Source organism: Cervus canadensis, chromosome 16 (assembly GCF_019320065.1).
Source record: "Cervus canadensis isolate Bull #8, Minnesota chromosome 16, ASM1932006v1, whole genome shotgun sequence".
Taxonomy (NCBI): domain Eukaryota; kingdom Metazoa; phylum Chordata; class Mammalia; order Artiodactyla; family Cervidae; genus Cervus; species Cervus canadensis.
Genome location: NC_057401.1, coordinates 31,911,343 through 31,930,053, shown reverse-complemented (window position 1 = coordinate 31,930,053; position 18,711 = coordinate 31,911,343). Strand labels below are relative to the sequence as shown.

Genomic DNA, 18,711 nt, shown 5'->3' with positions numbered 1-18,711 from the left:
TTAGCAACTATTTAAATCTGCCCTTAGGGAAGGTCATGGAGGCTGGAGTCTTGCCTATAAGAAACAGGGGACAAGAATAGGCCTCCCTGCCTGGGAGCCCCACAGGGACCTGCTTGAATTCAATTATTTTGAGCCCTGCTGGAGATTGCCTTGTGAGAGGTAGAAAGATCCTAAGTTTCAGGAGCCTACAGCGGCTGAGATGGTTGGATGGCATCAGTGGGCATGAGTTTGGGCAAACCTCGGGAGATGGTGAAGGACAGGAAAACCTGGCGTGCTACAGTTCATGGGGTTGCAAAGAGTTGGACATGACTGAGCGATTGAACAACAACTGGCTAGATGTGAATCTAGTCCTGGTATTTTTTACTCTATAACCTTGGACAAGTTACTCAGACTTTCTGAGACTTTTCCCACATATCTCAGGGGGTTACTGTGCATGTGAATTGAGCTGAGGCACATTTGTAGAACATCTGCCATGGTGCTTAGCACATAGCGAGTGCTCAGTCAAAAGTGGTTATTGTGTGTTACCACTCTTCCAGGATCATGAACTTGAATTGCCTTATTTTCAATAGAGAAGTAGTTCTGTGTTTAAAGTATTTAAGAGACAGACAGCAGGAGAAAAAGTAGTGTTAGGTGGATGTCCTCTAGAAGTCATATAAAGATGTGTGCTGTCCAATCACTTTTCTTTCTTTCTCTTTTCTTTATGCTTATTTTCTGCACTACTGACCTGGTTGTTATCTTTTGGAAGCTCAAGTTTGTGTTTGGGTTTTCTGTCATGGATGTGATCAGATGTTTGGTTCTGAGAATGGCAAAAACATCACATCAGCTTACTTACATGATGGAGTCCCTTCAGATGCAAATGAAAAATTCACTGTAGTGTAAAATATTTATTAGCAGTGGAAAATTCATCACATTAATTATGTTTTATTTCCTTTTCCTTTCAGATTGCTCGAACCACATTGCTTTCCCTTGTCTTTGGTTCCAACAAAATTCTGTTCGTCACCTCCTGCCTTGAAAGATGGATTTGTTCAAGTTGGTTATGAAAGAGATTTTTTTTCTTTACATATCCTTTTTGCTCCAAGTTCTAGCTCTCTACTGATGTTCATAATCTATTTCCTCCTCCTGTGATGAAGCAGTGCTAAAAACATTTTATGTGTGCATTTTAGTTTTTATCGGTAAGGATTTTAGTTTGTGACTTTTCTTCTTTGGCCCAAGGTGATTAGAATTCTGCAGAAGGCAGTGTATCTCCCATGGTAAGGGAAATCAATATCACCACCCAATGAATCAGAAATGTAATCATGCCAGAGGGCTGCTAAACATTTCCATTCTGAACATGAAAGTAGGAATCTATAAGCGAGGTTTTCAATAGAGAGAACTTTCCATATTTTTATCACTGAAAGGAGTTGTTTAAAGTTGTTCATAACTACCGGGGCTGGGGTGAAGCATGCCATTTATTCCAGGAGCCAGTGAGACATTTAGCCGGTGTCTGGTGAGATATGGGTCATAGTACTTTGAGCAGTTTTCTTGTTCAGGAAGGAACACGAGTCATCTGCCACTGTCATTCTGGAGAACTTTCTTGCCTTTGGGGCCATATTAATTTGTGTTCTTCTCACTCCTTGTTATGATGAGACTTTGGTTCCAAACCCCAGTAAGTGTCTCTTTGTGCTCACATAGGAGTTACTGTTCATCAGGATTTTCTCAGTACCACCAGCCTGGCTTTCTCCATGACAGTTTCTGTCTCTCAAATGCCAGGCCCTTGAACATATACTCACTGAGCGTTTGCTGAAATTTCCCCAAATGTAGGTACTCTTCAGAGGTGTATGTGCTGTCTTCAGCTTCTGTGCATGTGGTGTCCTGTAAAGAACTGCAGGTTCTAAGCCCTGTCCTGTGGACTGGCTACCTCACAGGCACCCGTGGAACTGAACAATGGATTATTACTTGACCTTTCTTCCCGCCGCCCCCCCCCCCCCATTTTGTAAATTTGGGGTAGAGCCTGAGAATCTTTTTTCTTTGTTTTAAAATTGCTGCTAGTGATTCTGACAGAGATAGCCAGGTTTAGACACTGTTGAGTTCGACTTTCTCATATAGAGGTCCCTTCTGCAAGAAAGAGGAAGGCTTAGGGACTAGAACTAAAGCAGATCAAGTATCTTTCCCCATTTTCTGCAAATCTTAATGCCAATCTGGGTGCTGTGTTTCCTACCAACTCCCATAATGGAGCCAGAATGGATTAGGATGAGTAGGACTGTGAGAAGCAGGCTCCATAGAATTTTGCTCTAATGCCAACAGCAAAGCTGTTCCAGCTGCAAGTCCTTTTCCAGGCTGATTTTCTTTATCATCCCCTTGAGTAGCAGAGAAGTAAAAGGATAAGGAAAGGCAACAATAGAGAAACCAAACAAGCATGATGACTCCCTCAAGGCTCAGACTCTAGATTCTTCCTTGCTTCACCATGAAATCTCACCTCTTGGCATTATAGGCTAATAACATGTCCTCAAACCTGATTCAGCTCCAGCAACACTTCCCTTACAGGATGGGGCAGAGGAGGGTGGTGGGCGAAGAGCAACATTATGCTTCTCTTAAAAGTCATCAGTGGGAAACTCAGACTCCCATGAACATGCTGATAAGATGTAAACATTTCTCCCTGTTCATAATGGCTTTTGTTGGGCATGATTGCCAGTGGACAGCCCATAACACCTCACTAGGAAGAGTTGACTGACAAAGACATTTCTAAAATCTGATAACAGACTTTCCTGAAAGTATAAAAGCAGTTACTTGGGCAGTATCCACTAAAATAATTTTGATAAAATGTTTAATACAGTGCTTCATTTGGGGAGCAGTCAATAAATTATAGTACAGTGGCATTAATATGTTTATTTCAATAAATGATGGTATCAGTGTTGTTAATTAGGACTGTACAGGAAAAAATGATTTTATGGACAGTTTTCAAAGTGAGCTATTTGAATGTAGGTTGCCTAATGATTAAAGAAGTCATGGTTTATAGGCTGAATATATCTAAAGAAACAATTTATTAAAAGAGATGTATTCTTCCTCTTTCCATCTTTTATTTCTGTTTAGGATGAAGGTGCCACATTTCCTGTTGGGAAAAACATAATGTATACTTGCAATGAAGGATACTCTCTGGTTGGAGACCCTCTTGCCAGATGTGGAGAAGATTTGCAGTGGCTTGTTGGGAAAATGCATTGTCAGAGTGAGTGACCTTGGTTGTGGTATTTCATTTAAGATGAGTGGAAGGGAATAAATCAGAATAAATAGCTACTCATCATATGCTCTTGTCTTGATCTTTTTCTTTCTGAAAGGCTCATATGATACCATTCAGGTTTCAGGAGTACCTTGAAAAATCCTCAGCTTTCTCTAGTTGCTAGTGGTCCTGTTAAGTGAGGCAGGTTTTACTACATTTTTATTCCTTTTTATTTTTCCAAATTTTTTTTTGGCTGCACCACATGGCATGTGGGATCTAATCCAGTATCGCTTGCATTGGCAGCATGTGACTACTGGAGTTTTAACTACTAGACCATCAGGGAAATCCTAATTGCAATTTTAAAGTTTCTGGGGTAAATCAGAATAGCTCAGGGAGCTCAGTTCTAACCAGTTCTCAGTTCTACTCAAGACATTCTTCAGAGTTCAATTAGCAGGGATTTACTACAATCTACTTCCTCAAATGCTTTGGATCCTAGTCTGTTTAGATGTAGGTATCTGAGTAAGTGCTTTTGCATGTTGTATCACCCTAACACTGTTCTCTGGTTTCCATCTCAGCTGTACTACAATGTAAGATTCTGCAGCAGATGGATAGACAGCACTACTGGGATGTATTTTACCTATGTTGATTGTTCTGTGCTATGTGAGGAAAGTCTGAGTGCACACACATACATTTTACTCTCTTGGGTACATACCTATTAGTGAAATATCTGAGTTATCAGGCGTACACATGTTTAGATTTGGTATGCTACCAGTTTTGGTGAAGAATCCACTTGCAAGCCAGGAGACCACTTGTAATGCAGGAGATGTGAATTCAATCCCTGCGTCAGAAAGATCCCCTGGAGAAGGAAACGGCAACCCACTCCAGTATTCTTGCCTGGGAAATCCCATGGATACAGGATCCTGGCAGACTATAGTCCTCGGGATTGCAAGAGTCGGACATGACTTAGGGACTAAACCATCACACCAGTTTTCCAAGTGGTTGTACCAATTTACGTCTTGGACAGAATCCAAGAAGTCAAGATTGCTCTGTGATACAGATGTTACACTTGATAACATCTATTTAAAAAAAATTTTTTTAGCCATAGTGGTGAGTGTGTAGCAGTATCTTGTTTTTTAATTTGTGTTTTAAAATTTGTATTTCTTCTGATGACTAATGTTGTTAAGCCTGTTTTCATATGTTTATTGCCATTTGGATACTTTTTATGATGAAGTGGCTGTCTAATCTTTTGGGCATTTTTTTCTGGTGGTTTGTTAGCCTTTTTCTTAATGACTTGGAAAGTCTCCTGTTTTCTTTGTCTCCATCTCTCTGTCTCTCCACCCTAGAGTTTTTCAGAATAGGATATCAATATTACTGAATAGAATGTATTAATAAATATTCCCTAGCTAGGAGTAATAAAGCTAAAAGTTGGTTCTTTGAAAAGATTACTTTGCTTGAAGAGCTTCTTTTTCTTTATTGTGTGTCTGCTGGTGAGGAATTGTTCCACTCTTTGTTCATCTGAAACATTCTTGTTTTATCTTTACTTTTGAAAGATATTTTTACTAGGTAAGGAATTCTAGGTTAGCAGTTATTGTCCTTAAACCCTTTAAAGATTTTTTCACATTGCCTTCTGACTTCATTATTTTCTAGTAAGAAGTCAACTTTCAGGTTTCTTGTTTCTCCTTTGGAAATAATATACAATTTTGGTCTAGATGTTTCTAAGAATTTTTTTTTTTTTTAGAAGCAACTCTGATATGCCTAAGTGTGATTTTCTTTGTCCTGGTTGATCTTCAAGGCAGTTTTTAACCTATCCTTTAATGTCTTTTGTCAGTTTTAGAAAATTATTCACCTTTGTTCTTAAATATTGCAGTCTGATTCTTGCCCACCTCTGCTCATGAGACATAGATGAGACATTTTTTACAATGTATACACATATACATATGTGTATATATATGTGTGTATGTGCTACATTTCTTTCTTTTTTTGCTTATTTTGGGATCTTAATTACTTGAAAGTGAAAATGTTAGTCACTCAGTTGTGTCCGACTCTTTGTGACCCCATGGACTGTAGCCTGCTAGTCTCCTCTGTCCATGGGATTTTCCAGGCAAGAATACTGGAGTGTGTTGCTATTCCCTTCTCCAGGGGATCTTCTTGACCCATGGATCAAACCTGAATCTCCCGCATTGCAGGCAGATTCTTTACCATCTGAGCCACCAGGGAAGCCGAAGCCCCTTAGTTCCCTGACCGGGGATCAAATCCAGGCCCATGGCAATGAAAGCACACAGTCTCAAGCCTTGGACCATGAGGGAATTCCCTATATTTCTTTGCTTTACATCAATTTTCCTCTTTCTGTTTCATTCTAAGTATGTTCTGTTGATCTATATTCTAGTTTATTAATTTTCGGTACCCTTGTTATAATCTGCTTTCAAGAGCTCTACTGAATTAATTTCATTTTCCAATTCCAGATAAACCATTTGTCCACTTTTCTATATTTTCTAGTTCTCTGTTGAAACTCTCCCTGTTCTAATTTAATTTTTTCCAACATACTAATCATAGTTATTTCATGGTTCATGTCTGTTAGCCCCATCATCTGGATCTGCTGTAGATGTTTCTATTGTATTTTTGAATATTAGATTAGCTTTGATTGAATGCCAGATTTTATTTGTAAAAAAATAAATAATTTGAGACTTTGCATGATGTTATCCTTCTCTAGAAAAAATTTAGGTTTGTTTCTGGCAAGAACAAGGCTGATTTATGTCCAGTTTATCTTTATCCTAGGTTATAACCATTAAGGGATCATAAGGGAAAGTATTGGATTTCTACTGAGGCTCCTCTTTTGAAACAGGACTGGACTGTAATTTTTGATCTCCTAGCCCTGTGAGACTGCTAAAAACTCTCTGCAGCTATTCAGCCTCTGATCTGCAGCTTTCTCCTTAGTTTAGCAGCCCTTCAGCACATTAAAAATAAAAAAGTTTTTTTTTTTTTTTTTCAAATTCACAAATAGCCTTAAGGACAAAAGCATTACCAAATTTTGTAATCACTGCTTTAGACTTTCCTTTTTCTAGAGTCTTATACCTTGGGATTTCTACTGCTCTGATTGTTCTCTGATGTTCTCAGAAATAGTTTTTCTTATAACTTTTACAGCCTTCCTATATGTCTTAGTGGGAGCAGTAGTGTGAAACCAGCAAATGTATCATGGCCAGAAATAAACAGTTCTGATGCTCGATTATTAGCTATTTGAAGGCAGAATATGTGACCAGTATTTTGTGTCCTTAGCAGCATTCAACATACTTGGCCAAATGTAGGCCCTCAATAAATGCTGATTTTGAATGAATGAATGAATGGATTTTCTGATAAAAATGGTGCAGAAATAGAGCAGGACTTTGCAGGATATTGTCCAAAATCCCACTAGAAAGGTTTTTTTTTTAAGTCATGAATTCTGACTTGCTTTCTACCATTATGCATGTTTTTAATTTTTTTCCTTTTTTTTTTTTAAGTAGAATATATGAACTAATAACTATAATAGAATAAGGAAAGATAGAAATGGGAAACCAAGAAAGATTTAACACTTTTATGGTTGCAAGGTTAAAGGTGGTTCTTTAAAAATTTCAGATAGCAAAATATCTAATTGGATATATACAATGATATGCAAATGAACACAGCTCTTGGGAAAATTTTGGTGAGACGTCACCGGATGAGAGAGAGAAATGGCAGCTGTAAAAAGTCTGGTTTTGACAGCAGGCTGGACTTGGGGACCTTATAATGCTTATTCATTTTAAGTTGTCATATGACTTTGAGGGCAGGGGTGAGAGGGTGGGAACTGTTTTGGTTTTCAGTCGTTTACATCACTACATGACAGGCATGGTGGGACATGTCTTTCAGGGCCCCCTAAGAGTGAACTCACCTCTTCTACCTTGTCCTCTAATTTGAAAAAGCAGAATATGTGTATCAGCACCATTCAGGGCTGTCATTTTTAAAAAGATGGTCTAGGAAAGCAAGGAACCTTGTATTCTGCTCTCTTTTCTCTTCAGAAATTGCCTGTGTTCTGCCTGCATTGATGGATGGCATACAGAGTCATCCCCACAAACCTTTCTACACTATTGGCGAGAAGGTGACCATTTCCTGTTCAGGCGGCAGATCCTTAGAAGGTCCTTCGACATTTCTCTGTGGTTCCAGCCTTAAGTGGAGCCCTGAGATAAAGAATGTCCAGTGTGTGCAGAAAGGTGAGTGGCTCCTGAGTCTGTCCAAGGACACGTGGACTCAGGGAGTGAGAATTCCTATGGCTGTTCTTCAAGGCACTGAACTGCTGCAATGGAATCATTCCCTCCATGCAGACCCCACTATGAGAATGAGGTCTAGACTGGGCAACTAGACTTTTTTGCACATAGCACATAGACTCACAGAATTTAAGGAAAGGCAAGAATAGCCCAGGTGATTCTCAAATTTTAACTTAAATCCTTCATATCCATGATTAGCTTTATATTTGTAGGATACCAAGAAAACAAAGAATTTCTAAAAGCTGATTTCTGGCTTCCTCCTGGCTTTTTAAAAATGTACTTTTATGAAATACAGAGTTGAGACCACAATTTATATAAAGTTCTGCCTATTTCAATTTTGGGCTCTTACAGTTTATTAGTGTTATTGAAATTGAATATTTAAAAGCATTTACATTTAAGCCTGCAAAGCAGAAGTTATGAAAGGAAGAGTATTGTGGTTTGTGAAATTATTCTTAATAGTAGAAATCCAGATAGTCAATATTTTGAACACGTGGCAAATTAAAATGGCCTTTTAAAATATTTTTAATTTTTATTGGAGTATAGTTGATTTATAATGTTGTGTTAGGTGTACAACAAAATGAATATGCATATACATGTATCCACTCTTTTTTAGATTCTTTGCCCATGTAGGCCTTTATAGAGTATTGAGTGGAGTTTCTGTACTATACAGTAAGTCCTTATTAGTACCTGTTTTATATATCATAATGTGTATATGTCCGTCCCAACCTCCCAATTTAACTCTTCCCCTCTTACCTTCTGGTAACCATAGGTTTGTTTTCTACATCTGTGATTCCATTTCTGTTTTGTAAATAAATCCACTTGTATAAAATGGTCCAAACTATTTCTTTTCAGAGATACTTAAGATGGATTGGATTTGTTTTCAAAATAAACTCCTCTTTCTTTTTTGTTTACATTTTCTAATAAATGGACTTGCCTGGTAGCTCAGCTGGTAAATAATCTGCTTGCAATGTGGGAGACCTGGGTTCAATCTCTAGGTTGGGAAGATCTCCCGGAGAAGGGAACTGCTACCCACTCCAGTATTCTGGCCTGGAGAATTCTATGGACTGTATGGAGTCACAAAGAGTCGGACACAATTGAGTGACTTTCACTTTAATAAATGGAAAATACTATGCTTGCAACAGTTAAAACAAGGAAGAAATCATACTTGCATTCTATTTTATATGATATTATTTCTTGAGTATATGATTTAAATTTTTTTTTAATTGGAGGATAATTGCTTTACAATGTTGTATTGGTTTTTGCTGTACATGAGTACATGATTTTTAATTTGATGTTGAAGTTTGTCTTCTATGGCAAAGATGAAATAGTTGATTCCATAAGTAATAATAATATTCCATGGTGACGCAGATGATAAAAAGTCCGCCTGGCAGTGCAGAGCTCTGTTCAATCCCTGGATTGGGAAAATCCCATGGAGAAGGGAACGGCAACTCACTCCAATCTTCTTGCTTGGAGAATACCATGGACAGAGGAGCCTGGTGGGCTACAGTCCATGGGGTTGCAAAGAGTCGGACACGACTGAGCAACTTTTAGTTTGAAGTTTGTCATCTATGGTGAAGATGAAGTAGTTGATTCCATGAGTAATGATATTGGGCAGATTAGATATGCACAACTGAAAAGAGAGTAGGTTGCCTGGAGGGTTCTATGGCTGATGGGAGACCTGGGCTGTGGTATTAAATAGACCGCAGAGGACAATAGGAGGCCAGCATGTTCAATGGAATGGCCTCCATGCCCATCCCACGTGCTCTGTGGCTGTCAGAGGACCCAGCAGAGATGACAGCTTTGTTTTCCACACGCACTGAAGCATAACTGTGATTTATTTGGGATAAAGTAAGGGACCTGTACCAATATTGCTAAAATTAAAGAGAACAATGTACAGTTGATGAGGTTTCTCTTTTCCTCTAAATGAGATTATATACTTTTTTTTTTTCTGAAATGTCTTTTTCAGTCACTTTATAGCACAATTTGGTATGAATTTTCTCCCCCTCAGCAAATTCTATCAAGGCTTTAATTAAGGATGTTTTCCAAACCTGTGTATTTTTTGAAAGATGTGGATAACAATAATAACTACCCTTAAAATAAGCCTATAACAAACAAAAAAAGGCCAGGTTTGTTAGCCTCCAGAGTTTTAAAATACCTGCTGTCTAAGTAATCTTTTTTTTTCTTAATTGTAGTAAAATACACACAACGTTTTCCATTTTAACCATTTAAAAATGTGCAATTCAGTAGCATTAAATACATTCCCATTATTGTTCAACCATCACTGTCATCCAACATTCCATCTTCCCAAACTGAAACTCTACCCATTAAACAAATGTCTCTCATTTATCTCCACCCCCAGTGGTATTTACCCTTGATGTGAAAATATTTGATTTTAAAATAGTGAAGGTACATTCTGTAGGTGGGCCCTAAGAGTGGGTTTACTTGGTTAATTACGCTATGAAGATGACAAAGCCGTGTTTTTTCTACATGCAAGTCTCTTGTCTAGGTAATTCCACAAGTGATTTTTCACAAAGCAGTTACGAGAACTTTTAGAAAATATGTAAAATCTAAAATTCCATCCTTAAGAATGATTAGCAAAAAAGCTGCTAATAATAATGCAGAATTCATTTACACAGCTTAATCATTGAACTTCAGCTTGGGTACATTTAGATCAGACTTTCTCAACCCCGACACTATTGGAATTTTGGGACCTGATGATTCTTTGTTGTGGGAGTCTGTCCTATATATTGTAACATGTTTGGCAGAATCCCTGGTCTCTGCTATCTCACAGGGGTGACAACTGAAAATGTCCCTTGACATTGCCCAATGTCCCCTGGGGAGCAAAACTGTCCCTGGTTGAGAAGCATTGATCTAACTAATACCATTAAAGTATTTTATTTTGGAATCCATTTAAGATTTCAGAAAAGTTGCAAGTATAGTTTCCATATACCCTTTACCCATCTTCCCATACTATTAACATCTCACATACCTTGACATATTTTAGTTGGTCAAAACCAAGGCATTAATATTAATTATTACAACACTGTCAACTAAACTACAGACTCTTCATTCATCATGTTTTTCCACGGATGTAATTTTCATGGTCTGGGATCCAATTCAGGATAATGCATCGCATTTAAGATAATACCATCTTAAAGAAAAATGCTTAAAGAATAAATACTTGCTACAGACAATGCTGGACATGACAGACATACTTCACCTTGCTACCATTTTTATAAGTTTATGACTTCCTTGTTCATGAGATTTTCCTGTCATGTCTAAAGCTTCTACGTTTTCCAAAAGTAAGGAAGCATTCTACAGTTTGTGCATCCATAAAAACATGACCTTCAGACAAATGACCTTTATAGGTATATCTAACAGGTAACTAGTTTAATGATGAAGAAGTATATGCCACAGAATTCCATTGTAATGGAGCTGCCAGGAAGTGGAAATGGCAAGGTGGTGTACACTCTTCACTTTGTAGTCAGGCCTAGCTGTGGCCATGGCAAATTAAGCTCTTGCAAGTTGGACCAAGGTGTTTCCCTGACAAAACGGGAATGGTAATTGGCTTTCTATCAGTTTGTAGAAAACATGAAGGAAAGGATTTTATCGATGTGAATACCTCCAGACATTTACTCACTGTTGAGGGGAGACCACTTGGACATTTACATGTAAGAGATTATTATAGTCATCCTTGAGATACTGAGAGTTCTTCTTGTATAGGTCAGGTTGTGGTCTGCTTTTTGTCTTCTGACAGGCACAGTAGGCAAAACATACCCAAATAACACACGGATTTTAAACCCCACCTTCCTTTTTAAAATTTTTAATTGGAGGATAATTGCTTTACAGTGTATTGGTTTCTGCCATACAAAAAATGTGAATCAGCCATAAGTATGTATATGTCCCCTCCCCTTGAACTTCCTTCCCACTCCCCACACCATCCCATACCTCTGGATTGTCACAGAGAACCGGGTTGAGCTACCTGCATCATACGGCAAATTCCCAGTAGCTATCTATTTTACATATGTAATGTTTATGTTTCAGTGCTACGCTCTTAATATGATATTTTAAACTCCACCTTTTTGAAGAAAGGGAGCCTATACCAAGGGACTTCAGACAAACATGGACTTAAATCCTGGCTTGGCCAATTTGTTAACTAGCAGGAATTTCTTAACTTTTCTGACTCTTTGTTTCCTCATCTCTCTTAAATGGCAATTTATTAAGGAGAATTAATATCATATAAAAAGGGCAGGACCAACAGTCAGTGCTCAAGAAATTGTGGCTATTATGACCAAAGATGTTTTTTGTTGGGTCTGTGATGCTGTATCTCTTGTAAAATGCTTTATAACTTTATTAATTTATTGATTATAAGAATTTGTTGCCTGGCTCAACAATTGAAATAATCCTTGTTTACTACAAAGAAGCTCTTCTCCTAATGGTCACATCTCCATTATTCTTTTCTTTTAGAAGCGCCTTTGGCACCGAAAGTGCCTGAATGTCAGCCCTGGGAGAAACTGCAGAATTCAAGATGTGTTTGTAAAATGCCCTATGAATGTGGGTAAGCTCTGTTTTCTTCTCTGTTTTATTTTATTCAAAATAGATTGAATGATTTCTTAGATGCTAGTCTCTGTTGGATCGAAGGTGTTACTGACCAAGGATCAAAGCCCTTTGCATTTCAATCCAGTCCATTTGCTGCTTGGTTTTGCCTGGATCACCAGGGCTGACCATTGGTGGTGTCAGGCAGTGTTCTAGTCTGGCTGGTGAGAAAGGCTGAAGGATTGCTTGAGGCTGCTTGTTTTCTGTATAAAATGGGACAAAATGACAAAACCCTCACCTGAGGATTTAGAGTTTGAGGAGATTAGGGCTGAAATTCCCTTGAGACATAAACTTTTTTTTTTTTTAATCATTTTATTTATTTTTGGCTGTGCTGGGTCTTCCTTGCTGCAGGCGGGGGCTCCTCTCTAGTCGCGGTGTACACGTTTCTCTTTGCCATGGCTTCTCTTGTTGCAGAGCATGACCTTTAGGGCACGCAGGCTCAGCAGTTTCCGCTCCCAGGCTCTAGAGCACAAGCTCAATAGTTGTGATGCATGGGCTTAGCTATGCGTAGCATGTGGGATCTTCCTGGATTGGAGATTGAACCTGTCTCTCTTGCATTGGAAGGCTGATTCTTTACCACTGAGCTACCAGGGAAGCCCCACAGACATACACTCTGAAAGCAATACCGACAGAGAAGAAAGCAGCTGCTTTTCTAATTCTTGAAATATGTTTCTAGATTTGCATTCCAAGAACACCATCCCACTTGAAATCACTCCATTGTAGAAATATAGCTGAAGTAATTACTACATGTTGGATACAGATGGCATGATTAAATTAGGACAAGAGGAGGTTTATTGGTGGGACTATTTACAGAAATGGGTCTAGTGAAGAAATCTGCACACCACAGTGCAGTATTCCTGAACGGGTAGAAGCTGAACTGAACTGGTTTACATTTTTTCCCATGCTTAAGTCAGAAGTTGTGAGAGAGGAGCATTTATGAAAACCTGTTGACAGAGGGTTAGTTGAGGAGGAATTGAGTCTCTCATTTTAGGGGCTTCAGAGATGCCTAGGAGTGAGCCAGGGGGATAAACACCCCAACTGTACTCTTTCCTCCCTCCTTTTCTGCCAGAACCCCACAATGATCAAACACCCCTGAAGCTAGAGGACAAGGAAGTCTATTGATGTGGTTCATACACTTCAGATTCCCAGGCAGGGTGGAGAAGAGAGGAGGGTGAATCTGGAGAGGCAAATGAGCAACATCCAGTCCCTAGGACTTAGTCTCTAAGGTTAAGAATAAAAATCTCTTAATCTCTAAGGTTAAGAATCAAAACACAAATTTACTGGCCAATTGCTTGGCTTTCAGTTAGTATGGTCATCAAGACACATATCTAACTCCTTGAACACCTACATTGGGTAGTGATTACTAAGGGGTATCCTATAAGAAGAAACTTCTTGTATGAAGGAGAATATACAGCTGAATAACATAAATGGAAATGGCAAAAAAAGAAAAAGGAGAAAAAGCAGACAAACACACAAAAAAGGGTCACCCCAGAATCTTCTGACTGTGCTGTTATTCTCTATTAATCATTGTTTACTTTGATTCACCTTCATCTTCAACTTCTTTGCTTCATTGAGTGTATCTGCAGCCTGTTGTTTATATACATGGTAAGAGTTTTAATGTCAGATATGGGCTTCCCAGATGGCCCAAGTGGTAAAGAATCCACCTGCCAATGCAGGAGATGCAAGAGACATGGGTTTGATCCCTGGGTGAGGAAGATCCCCTGGAGTAGGAAATGGCAATCTGCTCAAGTATTCTTGCCTGGAAAATTCCACGGACAGACAAGCCTGTCCTCTGGGCTCCTCTGCAAAGAGTCAGACACAACTGAGCGACTGAATGTGCACTGATAACAAGGAAGGTAGCTTGTAAGGTCTTTGCCCTTTAAGCTGTTCTGAGCCCTTCTATTTAAAGTTTAAATAGACAGGTTAAAAAAAAGATACAAGGATTTGTTTCTGTTATGTATTTTCGTATTTCTTTGTCCAGACAAATTTAGCTCTTGGTTAGAGAAGAAAACATTAGAGCTAAATATATGTAAGTAAATATAGATTCTGTCTGTTATTCAAAAATGCCTTTTGTTGTCTAAGGTTTCACTACAGTAATGGCATCCTTACCCATCAGTATTCAGATGTGTGGTTGTTTTTATTAGTGACATTTCAAATACTGGCGCTATTTTAGCACCAATGAATAAGGAAAAAAAGTAACACATTTCAAGGAAATATTTCTAAACTATTTTGTAAACATAGATACTCTAAAAATAGCATTGAAAAATAGAATTCATCTTCCCTTGAGAATTCAGTCATCGGCTGGGGATAACGCTATCATGTGGACGTGAACTCTCAGGGCTGCTGGGCTGGGAAGAGCTGCTTTCTTCTGCAGTTAGTGGTCCCATTTTTTCAAAATTTATTTATTTTTTTAATTGAAGGATAGTTGGTTTACAGAAGTTAGTTGTTTTCTGTCAAACCTCAACATGAATCAGCCATAGGTATACATGGTCGCATTTGACTTCGGTCCCTCTGAGTCCGTGCGTGTGTGCTAAGTCGCTTCAGTTGTGTCTGACTCTTTGCGACCCTATGAACTGGTTCCTCTGCCTATAGCATTCTCCAGGCAAGAATACTGGAGTGGGTTGCCATGCCCTCCTCCAGTGATCTTTGCTAACTTTCTGTCTCCTCCTTTGTCATCAATCTACCAGCTGTTGCTAACAGACCATTGCCTTCTCTTTTAATTTGCTGTATCTGATCTGTTCTAAATGAAGCTAGATCGATAGCAGATATCTAAGATTATGAAACTTGTGAGCAAATAAAGAGCAAAATATGTTCATTTTGAAGACTGGAGGGGATTGGGCCCTAGCAATGTGGGGGATATGAGTTTCTGTCCCCTCATTTGGCTGTGGGAGACAACATCTGAGGCACTGAGCCCACAGCCTCACCTTTCACTTCTCATTCTCAGCTTTGAGGAAAGAAAATTTTGTAAAGGAAGTAATTTAAAAATTTTGTTTCAGGTCCTCCTTGGATGTATGTGCTCGAGATGAGAGAAGCAAAAGGATACTGCCTCTGACCGTTTGCAAGATGCACGTTCTCCGGTGCCAGGGTAGAAATTATACTGTGGCTGGTAGGGAGAGCTGCATTCTGCCTGCCTTAGCTGAAAAAGCTTGTGGTGTGTGTCCACTATGGGAAAAATGTGATGGTAAGGGACATTTCATATTTGTGATTATAAAAGTACTTCAGTAGTAGGAGTGAAGTCTAAAAAAATGTAGTTTGCTATTTTAGCAACAGATGAAAGCACATGCCTAAGTATGTCAAAGACTCAGACTGGTCTGAGTGTGAAGCCTGGCATCAGGCTTAGAACCTGCTTACTCTGGAGCGAAATGCCTCCTTTGCCCGGTGCTGTATACTTGAGCGGGTAGCCATTCCCTTCTTCAGGGGATCTTCCTGACCCAGGGATCGAACCCCAGTCTCCTGCTACCCCCACGATCCTCCCCCGCTGCCTTCCCTGGGGAGGGGGAGTGGTGGATGAAGAATCCTTCCTGGTAGTCTGAAATTGTTGGGTCACTCAATCGTGTCCGACTCCTTGAGACCCTGTGGATGGTAGCCTGCCAGGTTCCTCTGTCCATGGAATTCTCCAGGCAAGAATGCTGGAGTGGGTTGCCATTTCCTTCTACAGGCGATCTTCCTGACCCAGGGATTGAACCCAGGTTGCCTGCATTGTGGGTGGAGTTGTTAGTCTGAGCCACCAGGGAAGCGCTGCTAGTCTGAATGTCCTCCCAAAGATCACATTCCACCCTCATGATTTTTGCTCTGTCCTTGTATTATCCACATTATGTACTCATTAAAAAAAGAAACAGACTCACATAAAAATAGTTTTTAAAAGAGGAAACTTAATAGCACATCTTTAATAGGAAATATCACTTACCATAAATATTAGATAACCATAAAAATGTGTTCCCAGGTGGCTCAGTGGTAAAGAATCTGCCTGCAATGCAAGAGACAAGGGTTCGATCCCTGGGTTGGGAAGATCCCCTGGAGGAGGGCATGACAACCCACTTCAGTATTCTTGCCTGGAGAATCCCATGGACAGAGGACCCTGGAGGGCTACGGTCCATGGGGTTGCAAAGAGTCAGACACGACCTAGCAAGCTAGCAACAACAAAGGGGCATGTTGGAAGCACACCAGTGTCAGGCTGACACTTTCTTCTAGAAGCAATCAGAAGGATGTGATGGAAAAAGAGGTACTACTTGCTGGTCTCCTGTCCTGGTGTTCTGGTAGCACTTAACAGTGATCTTGACAACCACCACCAGGGGTCCCACCTCTGAGGGGGAAGAGCTGAGTTGCCCAAGCCAGGTCACGGTCCTCAGTTTCCCCATCTATAAATCTGGGAGCCTAATGGTGCTTTCTGGATCTGTAAGGTCTCTACCAGCTCCTCAGGGCCTCCCGCTCCTGGCTGGTACCCCCGGGCATCTTTCCCCTCACCCCTGAATCCCGTCTGCAGCAGAGACGGTGACACATACAACCCTACGGCCTGTCTGCATCACTTTCGGTTTGGCAGTCACCACAGTCTGCTGGCCAACCTGGTTACCCTCCTTCGGGGGATGCCTGGCCGGTGTATTCCAGCTTCGCCCCTTCAGCGCCCACACCACTTTCCTTTCCACTCGTTTCTGTTTGTTCTTTATGGGGTATAAGGCCTTTCGGGTTTCAGGGCCTCTCTCTCAAAGCAAGTTAGTTCTTTTCTTTGTCTCCCTCTGTTTGAGGCTTGCCGCCTAGCTCTTTGCTGAGGTCTCCGCCTTCGGTCTGGGTGTTGAGGGGTCACATCATGTTTGGGGACCCCCTGGGCAGCGCCTGAAGGAGAGAACCACCCCACGGGCGTCCAGTCGACAGGAAGCCTGGCACCAGCCTCAGAACCTGCTTACTCTGGAGCAAAATGCCTCCCTTGCCTGGTCCTGCATACTGGAGCAGGTTGCCATTCCCTGCTCCAGGGGGATCTTCCTGACCCAGGGATTGAACCCGGGTCTCCTGCGTTACAGGCAGATTCTTTACCTTCCGAGCCACCAGGGGCGGGGCGGGGAGTGGGTGACAGGAACACCCGTAGCTCGCCAGTCACCACTTGCATAACTTTAGAGGGGATGCGCCTGGCCTCCCCCACCTCCGCCAGGTGCCATCAAGCCTCTCTCGCTTCTTTTTCCAGCGGAGGGCAGCAAATGTGTCTGCAGAGCCGCCTCGGAGTGCGAGGAAGCAGGATTTAGCGTCTGCGTGGAGGTGAACGGCAGGGAGCAGACGATGACGGAGTGCGAGGCCGGCGTCCTGAGGTGCAGGGGATTGAGCATCTCCGTCACCAGCATCTGGCCCTGCGCCGCCGAGGCCGCATAGTTCCGGGAGCCCGAGGGGCCGGCTCGGAGTCCCGCAGGCGCTGTGGCTGAACTAAAGCTCTGCCCAGCTGCGCTGCAGACGGCTTCCCAGCACGCAGGCCCATTCTTTCTCCTCCCGCTCCGTGTCCCCTCCCCCCAACTTGTACCCCTGCATAATCCCACAGCCCTTTGTCCTCCCAAACCTGAATTCAGATCTTCTTTCTCTTCTCTTTCTAAAAAATGTCAGTCTGAAGGATATTGATGAACCTTTGCAGATGTTTTGTACTTCTCTGGACCTTGCCTTTTTTTTTTTTAATCTGAAAATTAGAGTGTTAGACTAGAGAAATGTCAAAGCTCTATGATTCTTTTAAGTATGATTGACTCGCTCATGAGCCAGAATACATTCTACAAATTGATTAGGAAAACAGAAAGATTAGAGAGGCTGGCTTCACTCAGTGAAACCGAATACAAAGGGGACCTGGAGTGGAGGAAGATGGATACAATTATTCTATCCCAAATGGTAATCCCAGGCTTCACCCCGTTGACCCAGGCAGGACACCTGGAGATCCCTAATCTTATCAGGAGGTTGAATCACCCATCATCAAAGTGGAATCCATTACGTGATGGCCACAGGAGCACCTTCTTGTCTGAGAACAAATATGATTCAGGCTTCTCTCTGGAGCTTTCCTTTAGTATGTGCCAAATTCAAGATCTGCAATTTGCCTTCCTCCTCTCTCTCTCTCTTTTTTGGTAGGAAACATCATTTATGCTTGAGGTATTGAGTGATTGCATATTTGGGTGATAATATGGATATAGACCTAGATTTTTCCGGGCACTCTACAGGTAGATCCGTTTGAAAGCATAAATAGCTTTCTATTTATCCCCTATTCATCTTTCATCAAAACAAAATAGCAGCTGTAGGAGGTTAAATGAGTGGGCTTCAATGGGATTTAAAATATGCGTTTATATACAAATAATATCTGCATTTTCTGATACATTTTAATAAAACTTTAAATGACAATTATTTAAAAACTCATTAAAGATACCATTCTTTGGAATTTAAAAAAAATCTGTGTTATGTTTAATTTTAAAGAATCTTGCCATGAAGAATGGCTAATGTGCTCTTTTTTATATTTAAAACATTTTAAATTACTTTGTTGAGGTATGATTGACATGTAAAGAGCTGTACATGAGTTTGGGGATAAGTATACATCTGTGAGAAACTTCCTAGGTAGCGCTAGTGGTTAAGAGCCCGCCTGCCAATGCAGGAGACATAAGAGATGTGGGTTCGATCCCTGGGTAAGGAAGATCC

At 40.6% G+C, this 18,711-nt stretch overlaps 1 protein-coding gene across 1 annotated transcript in view; it reads left to right on the top strand.

The window, feature by feature from the left end:
- Positions 1-18,468, top strand: part of C7 (complement C7) — a 55,678-nt gene extending 37,210 nt beyond the window's left edge. Inside the window, exons 13-18 of the mRNA XM_043488923.1 lie at positions 942-1,029; positions 3,070-3,202; positions 7,222-7,413; positions 11,935-12,025; positions 15,060-15,244; positions 17,240-18,468. Of these exons, the coding sequence (XP_043344858.1) occupies positions 942-1,029; positions 3,070-3,202; positions 7,222-7,413; positions 11,935-12,025; positions 15,060-15,244; positions 17,240-17,421 (871 nt within the window). The 3' untranslated portion in view covers positions 17,422-18,468. The remainder of the gene's footprint in view (positions 1-941; positions 1,030-3,069; positions 3,203-7,221; positions 7,414-11,934; positions 12,026-15,059; positions 15,245-17,239) is intronic.
- The last annotated feature ends 243 nt before the right edge of the window (positions 18,469-18,711 follow it).